The sequence below is a fragment of the Otolemur garnettii genome, unplaced genomic scaffold (genome assembly GCF_000181295.1).
Source record: "Otolemur garnettii isolate 467f Iridium unplaced genomic scaffold, OtoGar3 scaffold00029, whole genome shotgun sequence".
Taxonomy (NCBI): Eukaryota; Metazoa; Chordata; class Mammalia; order Primates; family Galagidae; genus Otolemur; species Otolemur garnettii.
The window spans coordinates 18,435,877-18,452,578 of NW_003852424.1; the positions used below are offsets into that span (position 1 = coordinate 18,435,877).

Here is a 16,702-nt window from a genome sequence, read left to right on the forward strand (position 1 = left end):
ATTGGGGTTTAGGGCTTCAACATCTGAATTTAGGTGGGGGGGACACAATTTAATCTATATCACACACTTTCTCCAAGAGTACTTAGGAAGTTTTTAAAAAACAAAGTAGGTAAAAGTAGTTTCAGTTATCAATACATGCAATCAAATGCTGTTTATTATTCTGACATAGTCCTGGTCAGAGGAAGCACTTGCTAAATTATTATTTTGGGGGGGCTTTAACCTAAGATCCTACTTATTGATCTTTATACATTTCCTTCTCATGGAATAACTGCAAATAAGTACATTTTGCAACACAGTTTACTTCTTATAGGTCCTAGCTAATAAAATAATGGGAAAAAAATGACCCTTGTTAATAATGAAGGACATTTAATTTCAGTTTTCTTTCTGGTAGGAGAGGCAGTTAGTTTGACAATGCTTCAAAAAAAATGTTTTATAAGTATTAGTACTATAAATCAGGAGTTTCAATGTTATGTTGGGATTATACAATGGCATAGTTCTGAATGGCAATTTGGCAGTTTATATGTTAAGGTCCTTAGAAAATGCTTTTCTTTTCTGATTTAGTATTTTCTACTTTCAGAAGTCTATCCTAAGGAAATAATCAAATATTTGAACAAAAATTTATGTATAAAAACGTGTGATCTATATAACTTACAATGCATAAAAAAGAGAGTAAGTTGAAATAGCCAATAACAGAGTGTCACATAAGCATTACATTACTAAATAAAAAATTATAAGTACATAAAAATGTTTCTAACTATCTTTTGTTGCCTAAAATACACAGATTTGTTTTATATGATGTATTCATACATATAGCATACACATTCATATATACATATATTTTACATACATATAAAAAGAATAGGAGATACTATTTGAGGTTTAATTTTTTTTCTTTATACATTTCTCTTTCCTACAAATTTCTACCATGAACATTTAATATTTTCATACTTGGGGGGAAAGTTCTAATGTTTTACCCAGGTGCTTGTTGGTCCTTCCTTGATTGTTCAAATACCTTAATTTATGTTCTAGTATCACTCATATTCATTGGTTTGTGAGATAAATTAGTGTCCAGCAGTGATTAGTTGCAAAAACCACATGTCTAAAGTCTGTTGTCGCTTCCTGTAAAAAAAAAGAAAAATTGATTAATTCACTTCTGTAATTCATTAGATACCTGATATACTCAACTCTGAAAATAACAATAATGATGGTGGTCTCCTCCATGCCAGGCAGTGTTCTAAGCACTTTATAGATGTCAATGGATTTCGTCATTGCAATAACCTTCTGAAGTACCTGCTGTCATTCTCCCTGCCTTACAGATGATGAAATTAAGGCACGAAGAGGAGTTTTCCAGTTAGCATGGCATCTCCAGTAAACCCACACCCTCTAGCACTTGAATCAGTGTATGTTCTAAAATACAGGATAAATGTGACCTAGTCAGTGTCCTAGAAGTTCCATTTGATTTAAGCCTCGAAGGATAGGAATTTGTTAGGTGAAAAAAAGGACTTTCGTAAAGGAGACACAACACAGCAACAAAGCCAGGTGATAAGGATTGTCCAAGATGGTACATCTGCTTGGTGGTGAGCCCTACAGAGCTGCCTGTGAAGGATATAGAAGGTCCATACATGATAACAGGTTGAAGAGTTTATATTTGTTATTTCCATATGGGGGAATTACAAGTTTCCAGAAGCTTCCCTTCTCATTAGTTCATCTCTCTGGGTTGCTGGCACTGGAAGTCACCCTTATGTCCCAAACCCCCACCTTCCTTTAAAACAAGAGAAGCCAAAACAAATGTACCTAATGGAAAAACACCCAAATAAATGATTAGTCTGCTTCTTGGGGTGTTATAAAATACATTTTCTTCCTCCTCTTAATAAAGGCAAAACTTATGTTCTCCATTTGCCCAAATCCAGGGCAGAGAAATGAATGGTTTGCTTAATAGGGCTGACACATTAGTCCGGCAGGTGGATATGGGTTTCTGTGACATGTATTCACACATTTGGCTAATCTGAGGGTTTATAATTATGACTCAAGCTGGACATATCTAACACTCAGCTGTCACTTCATTTTACAAAGTTAGAGGTTTTTGCTATATCTTTTGTATGCACTTGAAAAACAGTAGTCAAAGTCATGTTTAGGTTGTTTTTAAAAAACAGCTCCCTAGAAGCAAAGCAAAGTAGACAGGGTGCAGAGGTGGTAGAGGGGTTAGAGGGGATGGGGGAGGCAGTCCTCTCTGTTTAGCAGATGAGGGGCATAGTGTCCTCCACAAACCTTTAACCATCTCTGCTGACTCAAAGCGTATGATGTTCCAAAGTTATATTTCATAGACTCATGGTTGGTTCAAATACAGTAGTCTTAACAACTAACTGCAAGTGCCACATGCCACATGTTCTCCTAAGCACTACTGAAAGGCACCAATTTAATGACGGTGCTGAAGGCAAGCACAGCTCTTCCTCCATGTGCTCACACTCACCTTATACCTACCCGCACAAGCTCACATTCCTAATGAAGGCAGTGACAATGGTTCTAGAGGAGAAAGGACAGTCATTCAAAATAATTCAAAGGTAGAACCAATGGGGTCTTGATTTCTCCTCTTTTATTCACTACTGGGGTTCATCCCTGCAGGGTTTCTCATGTGCTTTATTATTCTGTTAAATAGCTTAGAACAATGTGTAGCGCATACAAAGTGCCAGCTACTATTGTTATATTGTTTATATTAATGCTAATATGAATATTATCATGTTTGCTAGTATGCCTAATCCACCTTTCCTGCTTTCCCTTTTTCCTCTTTCTAGCACTTTCCATTTATCATATTCTATATACATAATTACTTATAATAACTACTGCTTTCTGTCTTACTTTCCCAGCTGAGATGTTAAACTCCATGAGGGTGGGGGCTTTGTCCCTTTCTAAGGAGACATGCACTGAAGATGGATGGCTCCTCTCTTCTGAAGGAACAAGAGCCAGATGATGGTCTTTCAGGGGAAGAGAGAAGAAACTTTTCCTTAGATCATTGTAAGTCTCATCCACATTCTCTGTGCTAAATCTTGTCACTAGATCATGACAAGCCATTGTGAGGCCTTTAAAAAGGGACAGAAAGGTAAGAAGAGGAAAAAGGAAAAACATGAGAGAGGAACTGAATAGGATGGCAGACAGAATTTGCAGCTAGTTAATTCACACATCAAAGCTTATTTGTTTTTCTGTGTGGGCAGATAGCCAGTCTGTGTTTCACAGCTTCCCTGGCAAGTAAGTGGGGCTGAGACCATTTTCTGGCTAAAGGGTGGGCATAAGTGATGGGTACCACTTCTAGGCCTTATTTATGAAAATCTCTCTCACAGAAGCATTTTTCTTGGCTCCTCAGTCTATGGTCTGATGTTCAGGTTCCAACAGAGATCTTTTGAGATCCAAGGATGCTGAAGATACAGATAGAAGGAGACTTGGTCCCTGGAAGACTATGGAAGTAAGCATTATATAATGGAGTAATAAATTTTTATTGTGTTTAGAACTCAGTTTTGGGGTCTGTTTAATACAACAGCCAAGTGTTATTTACTTTGTGTTTTGTAACAAAGATGAGGTTTCTTGCTATGTTGCCCAAGTTGGACTCAAATCCCTGGCCCCAAGGGATCTTCCTGTTTCAGCTTCCCTAGTAGCTGGGACCATGACACTTGTCATCATTCCCTGCTTACTTACCTTGTTTTGATCTGACGTTTACCCATTGAAACAAGCTCTACATGGCCACTCATAATAGCACAGATCCCACATCCTATCTTGCTCTGGCCTTAATCTCAGAGCTGAATTTCTGTTCTGTGATTAACATACATTATCCTGTAGCAAACCTGAATATCTCAAAACTTTTGCTACTCTAGCTGGGTATTGGGGTATCATACTTAGCATTTCATTTATTGGCTCATCATTGCAATTCTCCCACCCTGTGTAGTCCTCATCTCCTTAATTCTGCTGTTTTTCTTTTCTCTCCACATCACCTTGTATCAGACCAAATGTTTTGCTTATTTATTATGTTTTCCTGTCTAATGCTACTAGAGTCCTAGCTTTCTTGAGGGCAGGGATTTTGTGATCATTTTCACTGACATATGTACATATAGAACAGTGTTTAACACACACACATAGTAGTCATTCAAATAATTTATGAAATGAGTTGATAAACTCAATCATTTTTGTGTGCCAATAATACAAAATTGTGGCTCAGTGGTAGTCTCTCATGAAGCCAGAAAAGTGAAGTCTGAGAAACTAAGCTGAAGCTGTACAGTGAATCTAGTCCACAGAGTTCATCTTCTTCCTCACACATCTTTCCCCAGAGATTAACTAGTTAAGGTTTCTCCATGATTGTGAAGACGTTTCTCTCAGGACCCTTAAGGAAGTAGTCACACACATAGATAGTAGGTTTTGTGATATTGGTACAGTAAATGTACTTACTTTCATGATAAGATGTTTTCTTTAATGATTCTCTCAGATACTTTGTTAAAGTGAAAATTACTTTTCTGTTTTTTAAACATTTTGCATTGTTAGAGCAAAGACTACTTTGATGTTGTTTCTGTCAGATAAAGTTAAAATTTCCTAGGTTTGTTTCCTGGTGTTTCCATTATAAAAACTATTAGAATTGTTTTTAGAACTGAGGCAGAATAGTCTTTGAGAGACTACCCTCACTTATTGTCCAGAATTGCTGGCCTTCTGATAATAAGGCTTGTTGGATCTAATCACCATCTCTGCATTTGCTTGAGTTACAGGTGATGGGATCCTTTTTGTTTGGTAACTCTAGGGATATTGCGGTGACCACATCTGAGATCAGAAACTCTTGAAAGTAACAACTAGACAGGTAATGACAATCGAAGGCAGGTAATGATTACACAGAGCAGTTGGGAGAAGGTGGTCAGAGGCACCTCTTGGACAAGGCAATACTCATGCTAATGCCTGCAGAATTAGTAGAAGTTTGTGTGGAAGGAAAGAGAAAAATGTATACAACTATCAAAAAATATGTGAAAAGCAAGAAATCAGCAAAAGCCGTCAGTGTGTATTATCTTGCTGTACACAGCATAACAGAGAAACATAGGAGACTCCAAAGAATGGGCAGGGGAAAAACCTATAAAGCCACGATTCAGGTGTTTGGAGTATCCTAAAGGCAAGATTAAGCTCTTTTAGGCCCTTTCCAGACAACTGAAAACAAGCAGAAAGGGGGCCCCACTGCCCCTTCTCCTCTTTTCTAGCAAATTATAATTCCCAATCCACTTAGCCTTATTTTTTGTCTAGAATTTACTGAGCCAAGTTCAGTTTTTGATTCTTAGAGCTTAGAACCCTGAGTATTGTCTAATCAAGGAGTCCATTCACCTGTCACCCAAGCCAACCAATGGAGAAGTGGATGAAAGAACAAGTTGCACTTTTATTTACAGAAAAGCCAGCAATTTCAGAGAGCAGTGGGAATATTCTGCCAAAGAACCAGTCTGCCCTCCTCTTTCTTTACTTTTATCCTCACAGTAAAAGTAAACATCAGCAATGTTATTAATCATCATGGTATACATTAAATAGATTCTTTCTCATAGGTCACACGGGTACACAATAGCCTCTATTTTAAAGTGGTTATATCTTCAAAGCATTTTTACTCTAGACTAAATTTAGTCAACATTTGCCTGGATGCATAGAGTGGCATGGGTTCTTGACCAGTACCATAGAGTCCAGGCAGTAGGCCTTGGAAGAGAATAAACAGACAATCTTCAGATGTTGCAGGTAGGCTCATCTGATCTTGTTAGGGCCTCACCAGCAGCATGCTGCTTGAAATGACCATTCAGAGTGACAGTGGTTGCTAACAGGAGCCCTCTCTCACTCTACAAGTGGCCTACTAGGCATCTTTGAAAGACCCTTGAAGCTAGTAGGTTTTTTTTCCATTCAAAATCTCAGAACCTGGATTGTCTCTGTAGAACTCTTAAATATACAGTTCTATTTTTTGACAAAAAAAAATAGAACTTCTACTTCTTTCTATTCTTTTTTTCCTTCTATTTCTTTTTTTAGAAATATATTTCAGTGCATTTAAGCCTACATCTGTATTTTTTTTTAATCTAGTACTCAAAGTCCATCATTCCAATTATTTAAGCAAGTCCAACAATAAAATGGGCAGAGATAATTTGGGGGTATAAAATGCATATTAATAAATCTTAATAATTCATTATTTTTAATTAGGATAGGTAAAAAAAGTAAAAAAATTGGTTATTAAAATATGAACCTCAGGGGTGGTGCTATAGCTCAAAGGGGTAGGGCTCCAGCCCCATATGCTAAAGGTGGCAGGTTCAAACCCAGCCCTGGCCAAAAAAAAGATATGAACATCAATCATGGATATATAAAATACACACAAAAATAAGCAAAAGACTGCAGTCTCATTTTAGAATGATAATATATTAATTTGAATTTACTACATTAACAAATGCTGAAAATTTTCTTAAGAAATAAAGACTAAACCCAGCCATTATCTTGGAGGCTTATAGCACCCAGTAGACTCAGAGCTGTCTGGATTAACAAAAGCTCTTAAACTAAACAGCAGGCAACTGTGTTAACTCAGGCACAAAGAAAAAGGGCAGCAGTCACACAGAACCTGCCTTGTCCTCTGGGCTCGCACATAAACATTACATAACCCTTTTACAAATCCAAACTTGCAAAAGGTAGAATATCTACTGTCATTTTCCTAAGGCAACCATATGTTCTCTAACCTGTTAACCAATGGATCTAAACTGCGTACAAATGTTACTGGCAAAATAAATAAATAAATAAATAAATAAATTGTTTTTAGTAGTTTGTGGAAGGAGCAGCCTCACAAAAATTACAAAACTACCAGGAAAATACCTAATTCTGAAATTTGCTAGTAACAGTTGAAGACCAATTGTATAAATTCTCTTGCTGGGCACCCTATGGATTTCTGTTTTCACAAACTACTGAAGAGCCCAGGAAACCAAAAGGAAATTCACCAGCTGAGTTTGTCTTTCAGAATTTGTTCCTTCAGCCTCCATTAATTCCTGAGTGTCCCTGACAAACAATGGTGTATGAACATCACTCTTGGAAACACCAGAAAAATATCTGTCTTCAGCGTTGCAAGAGGAAAATACAGATACAACATTCACATTCAAAGTACCTTGTGAATTTAGCCCAATTACCCTTTTCTCTTCATCCCTTTTAAATTCACCTAGTCACTTGACTGCAAAAGGGGCATTCTTTCTTTCTTTGTGATGCCATGCCAACTTTCTGCTCTTTTCTAAGTCTCTTTTTCCCCCACTCTCACTTCCCCTCTCTTTCTAAAAGAGAAAATAAACTTTTTACTTTTATATCCTAATGTTGGTGCAGAGAAATTCTTTCCTCATCCCCTGCAGTGCACCTACTGAGCTTTCTACCCTAACAATTTTGTTTTTCTTTTCTCAGATTTAGAAATTGTTCGGTATCCAAGATTAAACATTATTTTATTCAATTTAATATTTATCGAAAATCTTAAAGCTATCATTGTGAGTTCAGTATTTAAGCTGAAAGACATATTGAGTCCTTATAATTTGTAACACTATGAAAATTCAAATTTTTAAAATGACACATATTATGATTTAATTTAGTTCAGTGTGTAATTTACAATTTTAAAATTATAAATAAAGTGATGTTAATTCATCTAATCAATAAACCTAATGGAAGAAATTTAGTCAACTCAATAGGTTGTTTTTACTTTAAACTCAGACACATGTAAACTAGACTATTAAACTAACATTCTTACATTATAATCATAAAAAACACAGAACTATTTTGAAAATTAAGCCAAGGAATTTGTCCAAAAAGTAATCTTTATTAGAAATATTATATGATCTTTCCCCTAAAACTTATATGCCAGGTTAATTAAAATTTTTTAAGTTTATTGAAAAATAGTGTAGTACTTCTGTTTTGTTTTTTCTTATATTTTACTCTGTTAACTAAGACCACCAATTAACTAACCATTAAACTTTCTTTGAAGAGTTAAGAAACAGGCCAGGCACAATGGCTCATTGCAGTAATCCTAGCACTCTGGAAGAAAATTCTAGTTTAATGGCTTACGGTAATTCGTTACAGTTTAGAAAAGTCTTTGTTTATTAAGTCTTTGTTTTATATGGATATTAGAAGCACATTTTTTCCTGACTCAAAAGTCCAATTTATACTAACATGTTTCTTTTCTCTTTTCTAACTTTAATGAGCTTGAAGGGACAATAATTTGGAATTACTGAATTGTATACACTATAGCCTTTGCCATAGTAGTTAAGACACATTTTAGTTTCTTTCATTTATATCTTATTCTAAATCTCCTGTTAGTCCGAACACTTTCTTAAAGTTACCACAGACAATCACTTTATATTATCTTTGACACAGAAATGCTATTTTGCAGGGTGGTGCCTGTAGCTCAAGCAGTTAAGGCACCAGCCACATACATCAGAGCTGGTGGGTTCAAATCAAGTTGAGGCCTGCCAATGACAATTACAACCAAAAAATAGTCCAGCATTGCTGCTGGCATCTGTAGTCCCAGCTACTTGGGAGGCTGAGGTAAGATAATCGCTTAAGCCCAAGAGTTGGAGGTTGCTGTGACCTGTGACGCCATAGCACTCTATGCAGGAACATAGCTTGAGGCTCTGTCTCAAAAAAAAGAAAATAAAAAAAACAGAAATGCTATTTTGCAGATATTGACAGTTATCTGGATTCACAATAAAACAATATGAACAAAAGTTTTGGAAGGAAGAAAGAGGCATACAAACACCAAACAGTGGATCTCATCAAAGGTCATAGAGAAAAACAACAAATCTCTTACCCTGCGTTCTCACATACAGAAATTATCAACATCCTTAAACACAAAACAAGGTCCCAAAAGGTTAACTAACGAACCAGATTCCCTGTCCTTTCCACTGAGTAATCACTTAATGATGTGATCATAAAACTGTAACTAAACTTCCACTACTGCTACCAAGTATGTGCCAATCAACCAAGAGCAACCAGAATAACTAAGACAAGAAACAAATTTGGGAAATAAAATTTTAGCATCCAAAAACAAGGGGAAGATGGACAGAAAACTCAAAGGGTCCATGGCTTGACAACCTGCATTTTCAGGCCACACATTTCTGTTGGTTCTTACTTGCAGGGCTCAGGTAAACAATGTCTTGGTGGAATCCTCCAGAAATAAATGATCAAGGAGCTAATGACCAGCCCACTGTTTACTTGTATACAAGAAAGAACAAGCAATAGATTTCATCCAACACAGGTAATAACAGAATTTATATATAAGAGAAAGGGGAAGGTAAAAAGCAAAAAACCTTGCAATTGACCTGGAAACCATGAATCTTATTTGCAGTTTCTGGTTAAACTGATCAGTTGGCAGTTAGAACTGGACATAAGCCTTGAGCAAGGCCAATAGAGGCATAGACAAAATTAATTCAATTGTGAGACATGCTGGACGTCTTGACTTTGGCTGTGAAGCATGGGCAACAACAGTCTGCAAACGTTTGTGCTACCATTTTAATTAGTTCAGTGCTGCACTATTCTCATCAGACTTTTAAGTCATTCAGGTAAGGTAGCCAGTGATAGCAGAGCTGTGTTCTATTGGAGGCTTACTTCTCTGCCACCAAAGACAGTTAGTTTATTATACTTTCCAAATGTTAAAACTGCAGCGTTAAGAAAAGAGGGTCTTTATGTTAAGCAACTTTACAACCTAAATCACATAGTATTTACCAAAATTGTAACAAGAAAAAAAAAAAACAACCTCTTCTTTGCAAGGTAAATTTTAATTTTTCTTGTATTTCCCATTTTTAACAAAGAAAGCAAATTTGACTCCTAATTGCTGAAAATGTATTCTAGACTTGAACAGAGAAAGGCAAAGTGTTTCTATCCTTTCGTCTTAACAACTTCGCCTTGAGCAAAGATCAACAGTAAAGAGCGGAAAGGAAGGTGGCATCTCCCAGCCCATAAAGTGGCCTCCATTTGTCTGGGAAGGGAAGGTTCTCTAAGGAGATAAAGCATGCCAAGTTAATAGCTCCTTCCTCTCACCCACTTGGAGTCGAGTACTTACTTCAGTGTTGGAAACGTGCCAATTTATCCAGCACTTTGAGCTGCCCTCTCCTAAGTGAGAGCTTTTCAACAATCTCCGAATATTACAAGCCAGCTACAGAGCTTTTAAGATTCAATACTCAGAGAACCGACCAATTTTGGCAGAGGCTGAACACAGGGATTCAAGAAAAGCGTCGGTTTGAATCTAAGTAGATAAACCACATAAGGGCCAAGTGTTCACATCAAGATTAACTCTGTACACCTTCAGTCCAGCTAACAAAACTTTCCGTAAGGAAAAAATTAACAGGGTACTTGGCAAATTCGGGAGGTGCAACCTTGGTATACAAAGGTGTGCCCCGTAAGAACAAAGAATAGCGTTATCATTATATAAGGAAAAAAGTTCCTTCCCGGGTTCTCACTCCGGTCCGCTATGTAAATGAGTCACCAATATCACTCCCTCCCAGCCGGGGGAGGGGTAAGCAGTTTAACAGCTATGAGCGAGTAAGGTTGCGGAGCCTGTGGTTTCTCGTGGGAAGATGTACGTGAGCGGTATCTAGTCAGTAAATGGCCGCTTGGCTCCATTTTGTATTTCGGGTCTTGGTCTCAGGATCCCCTTAGTAACTACTTTCCGGGGCTCACAGCCACGTAGTAAATTACGATGGTTACTCCTGCCCCCTACCAAAACCCAATTAAATTTAACGTGATTACAGCTCTCTTTGTGGACATGGGGGTGGCTCTTAAAAGAGCCTTTGGAAAAAGGGGAAGGACGCTTACTTGTCAAGTTTACTTGGAACTGGTGTACTTGGTGACAGCCTTTGTGCCCTCGGACACTGCGTGCTTGGCCAGTTCCCCAGGCAACAGCAGGCGGACGGCAGTCTGGATCTCTCTGGAGGTGATGGTGGAGCGCTTGTTGTAATGCGCCAGGCGAGAGGCCTCACCCGCAATGCGCTCGAAGATATCGTTGACGAAGGAATTCATAATTCCCATAGCCTTGGATGAGATGCCGGTGTCAGGGTGGACCTGCTTCAACACCTTGTACACATAAACGGAGTAGCTCTCCTTGCGGCTACGCTTGCGCTTCTTTCCATCTTTCTTCTGTGCCTTAGTCACAGCCTTCTTAGAGCCTTTCTTCGGGGCAGGAGCGGACTTAGCCGGCTCTGGCATTTTGAAGTCTTAAAATACCAGGAAAGTGAGCAAAGCGCGCTGACTTCTGCTACTTATAGGGCCTTTATGCTAATGAGGTTTTCCAAGGCCGCCTTAGTTAATTGGAAGACAAATAGGGGAGTAGTCTTCCAGGGGCCGAACTATGCAAATGAAGTATGGAAATACAGCTTTTCTATTGGCTACTTGGCCGACTCTTTCAACCAGCCAATCAGATAGTCGGAGTTACTCCGAGGAAATAGCTATAAAAGCAGCCATGTTTTACATAGTTCCTGACCTTATTTGTACCTGTGTGAGCTTGCGGTTTTTATCTTGCATTTTGTTTGTTCGCGATGTCCGGACGCGGGAAGCAGGGAGGTAAAGCTCGCGCTAAAGCTAAGTCTCGTTCTTCTCGTGCAGGCCTACAATTCCCGGTGGGTCGTGTCCACCGCCTCCTCCGCAAGGGCAACTATGCGGAACGTGTTGGGGCTGGCGCACCAGTTTACTTGGCGGCGGTGCTGGAGTACCTGACCGCTGAGATCCTGGAGCTGGCTGGCAACGCTGCTCGTGACAACAAGAAGACGCGTATTATCCCGCGCCACCTGCAGTTGGCCATCCGCAATGACGAAGAGCTCAACAAGCTTCTTGGCCGTGTGACAATTGCACAGGGCGGTGTCCTGCCCAACATCCAGGCAGTATTGCTGCCGAAAAAGACCGAGAGCCACCATAAGGCCAAGGGCAAGTGATTTGACAAGGCATCTGAGCTTCCGGAAAGGCTACCAAACCCAAAGGCTCTTTTAAGAGCCCCCCCCCCCACCCTTTCAAGGAAGAGCTAAACTTACTGTTTCAGATAAAAGGAAAATTGTTGAGGTAAGTTAGTTGTACCCACTGTTTAGGGTAACCAGTTATGATCCTGCTTTGGGATTTGGGGGATAGCTGGAATGCTAGGAAACTGCTTTACTTTTAAGAAATAGTTAAAGATCTACCGTTCGCACGTACTTCATGATACAGTCGCGAAATAGTCTAGACAGGTTTTTTGCTAGGTTGAGTGGTTGACTGTTAAGTTAACCCCTCGTGGTTAAATGCAGAGATGTTCTGTGGTCTGAAACCTTCGTTCTTACTCCTTTAAAAACTGTGCAGGAGTTCTCGAAAGCCAACTATAGGTAATAGTTCTTCCCTGTCCTCGGACTAGACCCTCTTGGATTTTTCCTCGTTTTAGGCTGTAGGTGCCTTTTCTAGTTCTGTTAAGTTCCAGGGTCTACTTGTTCATGTCGAAGTACGGTCTGAAGCTTAAATAGGACTTTGAAAGGCTCTAAAATTGATTACCCGGAGTTGGCATGTAGTAATCTTAGACTGCATGTAGATTCGAATAGAACGTTTTTCTCCATTTACCAGTTATATAGTTCAACAGTTTTCTAACCTTTGAAACGCAATCTTAATCTGTAAATGGAATGTAGATTGTGCCCAACAACCCAATGCCTTAAACGTAGAAGACTTAACATTCAGCGAACTGGGTTGAATACCGCAATTGCTTTGAGACTTGACCTTAAGTTCCCAGTGCAGCCAGAAAAGCAGGTAGAGTGGGGCTACTAAAACCTTTGGTGGTAGATGTCTGGAAACAGCTGTTTCAAGCACAAGAGGAGGTGATAGGGGACTATGCAAAAATTATAGGGCCTTGTTTTTCTGGGTTCTTTGAGTCTCAACAAGTTTTTCTTCTGGATAGCTCGGTTTGTGCATTGTTCGGAAGGAGTGGGCAGGGAAGCCTGTAGGGGTTAAGGCTTGCCAATGCCTCACCATCCAGCTGGTCAGATTAACCAAGCAGATACAGCCACTTAGTCAAATGCTCCAGGAGCTCCACTGAAGCGGTTTGCGTGGAATCGTTTGGTTTCCAGCATTCATATCCGAGTAATATGCTGAGGGGGGGGGGGAGGGGGTTGTGTGTGCATATGTGGCGTTTTTGTTTGTTTAAATCCTAGAAGCTGCAGCTTGCTGAACTTCCTGCTTTCCAGATACTGACGCCAGTTTGGGACCGGTCCAGACTCTTACCCCACTCCTCCCTCTCTCTACCTGCTTCCACTGCAATCATTCTCAAAGGAAAAGGATCAGGTATCTGGGGCTTAGGGTGAAGAAAAAGTGGCAGAAAAAAACAGGTGACTATCTTGATGACCACACAGAATTTCCCAAGGAGTTTTTAAAGTTACAACGATTCTAACTGGCAACTGTACTGAGAATCATCAAACCTGGGCAGCTCTTTCTCAGAGAAGCCTGTCTAAAGTAAATCCATCTAGATCTATTAAAGATGTGTTAAAGATTTAGGCCAGCCATGAAAATAGTGACTAATTCTCACATAAATTGGATTTAATTTTGACCAAAGTACATTACTTAAACATTAATTTTTAATCAACTTGTTAATGTTGTTTAGGATATTGCATCCTCATTTATAAATGAAATATGTTTGTAATTTCCCCTTTATAATAATATATTTTCTCCAATTTTAATATAAGGTGTATCCAGCTTAAGTAGAATGATTTTGAAGTATTTCTTCCTTTTCTATTGTCTGTAAGATTTAGCATGATCTGTTTTTGAAATTATTGTTTACTTTTATAAATATTAGTTGTCTATTTTTTGAGACTTTGGAAAAAAAAATAAGTTAACTGATGACTCCATACTAAACCTCAGAGTCAAAGCATTCTATAATAGACATACTCTTATTTGACAATGTGAATGCTACTTTCTTTGCATTACTATTATTATTGCTTAATATTTTGATGTAGCAATCATCTGATTTCTTTTTTTTCCTTTTATTTATTTATTTTTTATTAAATCATAGTTGTGTACATTAATACTACCCTGGGGTACCATCATCTGATTTCTTACCTGTATTTATCTTCATTTGTTCTTTATGAGGTTTTTGTTCCTAGTCCTTATCTTAACATTGTTATTGTTACTAAATTTTAAGCCTTTTTAATTTTGTGAAGGCAAAAATTGGAAACCCAATGAACACATGTATATGTAAAAAAAAGGAAAAAAGATCTGGGCCAGGCATGGTATAATCCTGGCACTCTAGGAGGCCAGTGAGGGTGGATTGCTTGAACTCAGGAGTTGAGAGACCAGCCTGAGCAAGACGAGAGACCATGTCTCAAAAAATAGCTGGGCATTGTGGCTGGTGACTATAGTGCCAGCTACTCCAAAGGCTGAGGTAAGAGAATTACTTGAGCCCAACAGTTTGAGGTTACTGTGAGCTGTGAAGCCACAGCACTCTACCAAGAGTAACAACATGAGACTCTGTCTCAAAAAAAAAAAAAATGTATTAAAGATCTAAAATATGAAACACAAATATTAGAAGACATTTTAGAAGACTCTTTGCAAACCTTGTCTATGTGTGTTATAGAAGGAAACACAAAAGCCATATAACAAAGGACACAGATCACATAGGTCCAAAAGAGGTTTAAGACATAATGCACACAAATAAAGTAGTAAAAAATGACCAGTGAATTGAGATAAAAGATTTGCAAACATAAACAGGGCTAATTACCTCAATTTACAAAGAAGAACTTCAAGCTTTAGGGAAAAGGCAAACAACATATAAAATATGAGTAAACAGGGTATTTCATATCTTTTATTAAATTTAAATGGCCAATACATATGAAAAACAAAAAGTTATTGGTCTTCCTAGTACTTATGTGTATTAGTGCAACAAAGGAATACCTTTGCTTACCTATAAATAGACAACCACTAAAACCAGTAATATTCAGGAGTGCTGCAGATGAAGAATTGCCAGTGTCAAACAGTGTTTGAGAATTTGTCCTGGCAATACCTATTAAACTTTTTAAATAGATACTTGGGAAGGGGAAATGCCTACCATTTAGAATAAAGACCCCGGAGGGAGAAGGGAGGGGGGAATGGGTGGAGGGAGGGTGATTGGAGGGATCACTTCTATGGTTTATCTTACAAGGGTACAAGTGAATCTTTCTAAGAGTAGAATATGATTGTCTTAACACAATAACTAAGAAAATGACATGAAGGCTATGTTAACCAGTTTGATGAAAATATTTCAAATTGTACATAAAAACAGCACACTATACCCCAGAATAGCATTAATGAACATAGTTATAATTTTATAAAAAAGAAAAGAAATAAAGACCCTACTATGTAAGGGTATAGATATAAGGACTCCTTTTCTTTTTCTTTCTTTTTTTTTTTTTTTTTTTGAGATAGAGTCTCATTATGTCCCCCTTGGTAGAGTGCGGTGGCATCACAGCTCACAGCAACCTCAAACTCTTGGGCTTAAGCAATTCTCTTGCCTCAGCCTCCCAAGTAGCTGGGACTACAGGAGCCCGCCACAATGCCCGGCTATTTTTTGGTTGCAGTTGTCATTTGGCAGGCCCAGGCTGGGTTCGAACCTGCCAGCTCCAGTGTATGTGGCTGGTGCCCTAGCAGCTGAGCTACAAGCGCCGAGCCAGGACTCCTTTCAACACTGTAATAAGAAAAAAAATCTGATTGTATCTGTAAACCACCTAAATAAACATTCACTTAAAAAAAAGAAAAAATATTAAATAAATGTAGATTTAAACAAACAGTGGATCATCCATTTATTCTGTGGAATAAGATGCAGCTACCAAAAACAATGACACAATGGAACAGTCACGTATACTACTGATGTGAGTAAATGGATACACAGAAAGTTGTAGAAGAAAACCCAACATGTTAATTATCTCAGGGAAGTGAAATTAGAATTGGATGAAGAGAGATGAACTTTTATAAACATCTATGTGTGAAATGATAAAATAAGCATATATTAACTTTGTTACCTGCAGTATGAAAGAAAAAAAAGTTAGCTCCCATTCTCCATTCCACACCGAAGTTACCATTTTATCAGTCATCCTGTTTAGATTCTTTAAAGGTCTAAGATTTTATTTAACAAACCCTTTGTTGTCTGCTTATCTCCATTACTCTCTGCTCCTTTAAGATCTGGCCTGTCTATTCACTGCTGTGTCTGGTAGAAGTGAAGTTTTGGCCCAGAAAGATTTTTCAGTGCTCAGTACATCATTATCTGAATTTCTGTCTGCAAATGTTTAGCCACAAACTCCACTGTTAATACATTACCTACTCACCCTACCCAGCTATGAGGAAAACAATGAAACTTTGAAGTATACCTCATTTATTTTTCACATTCTCCAGGTTTCTGCACTAACTTCTCCAGTGTGCCTCTTAGTGTGTCATGATAACCCTCAGTTGCCCCGGTAGCCATTAATTCTTTTGAGGGCCTGTTCTTTGCTAGCTGTTATCATGCATAAAATAATCCTCTTTCACTCTGGGTCTGTGGTTAATAGATAATTACTTAAAGTCATGGAGAGAAAAGGGTCACATAGCTGGTATGTGTGTGACCAAATCTATGCTGTTTCGTTCACCTAACAACTCTGCAATCAGTAATAGAACTCACTGGCTATTTTTTTTTTTTTTGAAACAAATGACAAATTCTATTACATGAGTTAATTTGTATGTCCAAGCACAAGGATAATGAAAT

General features: G+C 38.3%; 2 protein-coding genes across 2 annotated transcripts; one reads left to right on the forward strand and one right to left on the reverse strand.

Moving 5' to 3' along the window:
* Nucleotides 1–886: 886 nt before the first annotated feature.
* LOC100945356 (histone H2B type 1) lies at nucleotides 887–11,208 on the reverse strand. Its single transcript, XM_023512668.1, has 2 exons — nucleotides 10,810–11,208; nucleotides 887–1,119 (listed from the first exon to the last, which is right to left on the reverse strand). Exon 1 carries the CDS (start codon nucleotides 11,197–11,199, stop codon nucleotides 10,819–10,821), a length of 381 nt encoding a protein of 126 aa, XP_023368436.1. The 5' UTR covers nucleotides 11,200–11,208; the 3' UTR covers nucleotides 887–1,119; nucleotides 10,810–10,818.
* Nucleotides 11,209–11,489: 281 nt separating this feature from the next.
* On the forward strand, nucleotides 11,490–12,196 carry LOC100941870 (histone H2A type 1-C). The gene has a single exon (XM_003788785.2). It carries the CDS (start codon nucleotides 11,529–11,531, stop codon nucleotides 11,919–11,921), a length of 393 nt encoding a protein of 130 aa, XP_003788833.1. The 5' UTR covers nucleotides 11,490–11,528; the 3' UTR covers nucleotides 11,922–12,196.
* Nucleotides 12,197–16,702: the final 4,506 nt, after the last annotated feature.

Bases quoted from the DNA above. Each gene is read 5' to 3' on its own strand.
- LOC100945356 (XM_023512668.1), bottom strand. From the start codon at position 11,199: ATGCCAGAGCCGGCTAAGTCCGCTCCTGCCCCGAAGAAAGGCTCTAAG.
- LOC100941870 (XM_003788785.2), top strand. From the start codon at position 11,529: ATGTCCGGACGCGGGAAGCAGGGAGGTAAAGCTCGCGCTAAAGCTAAG.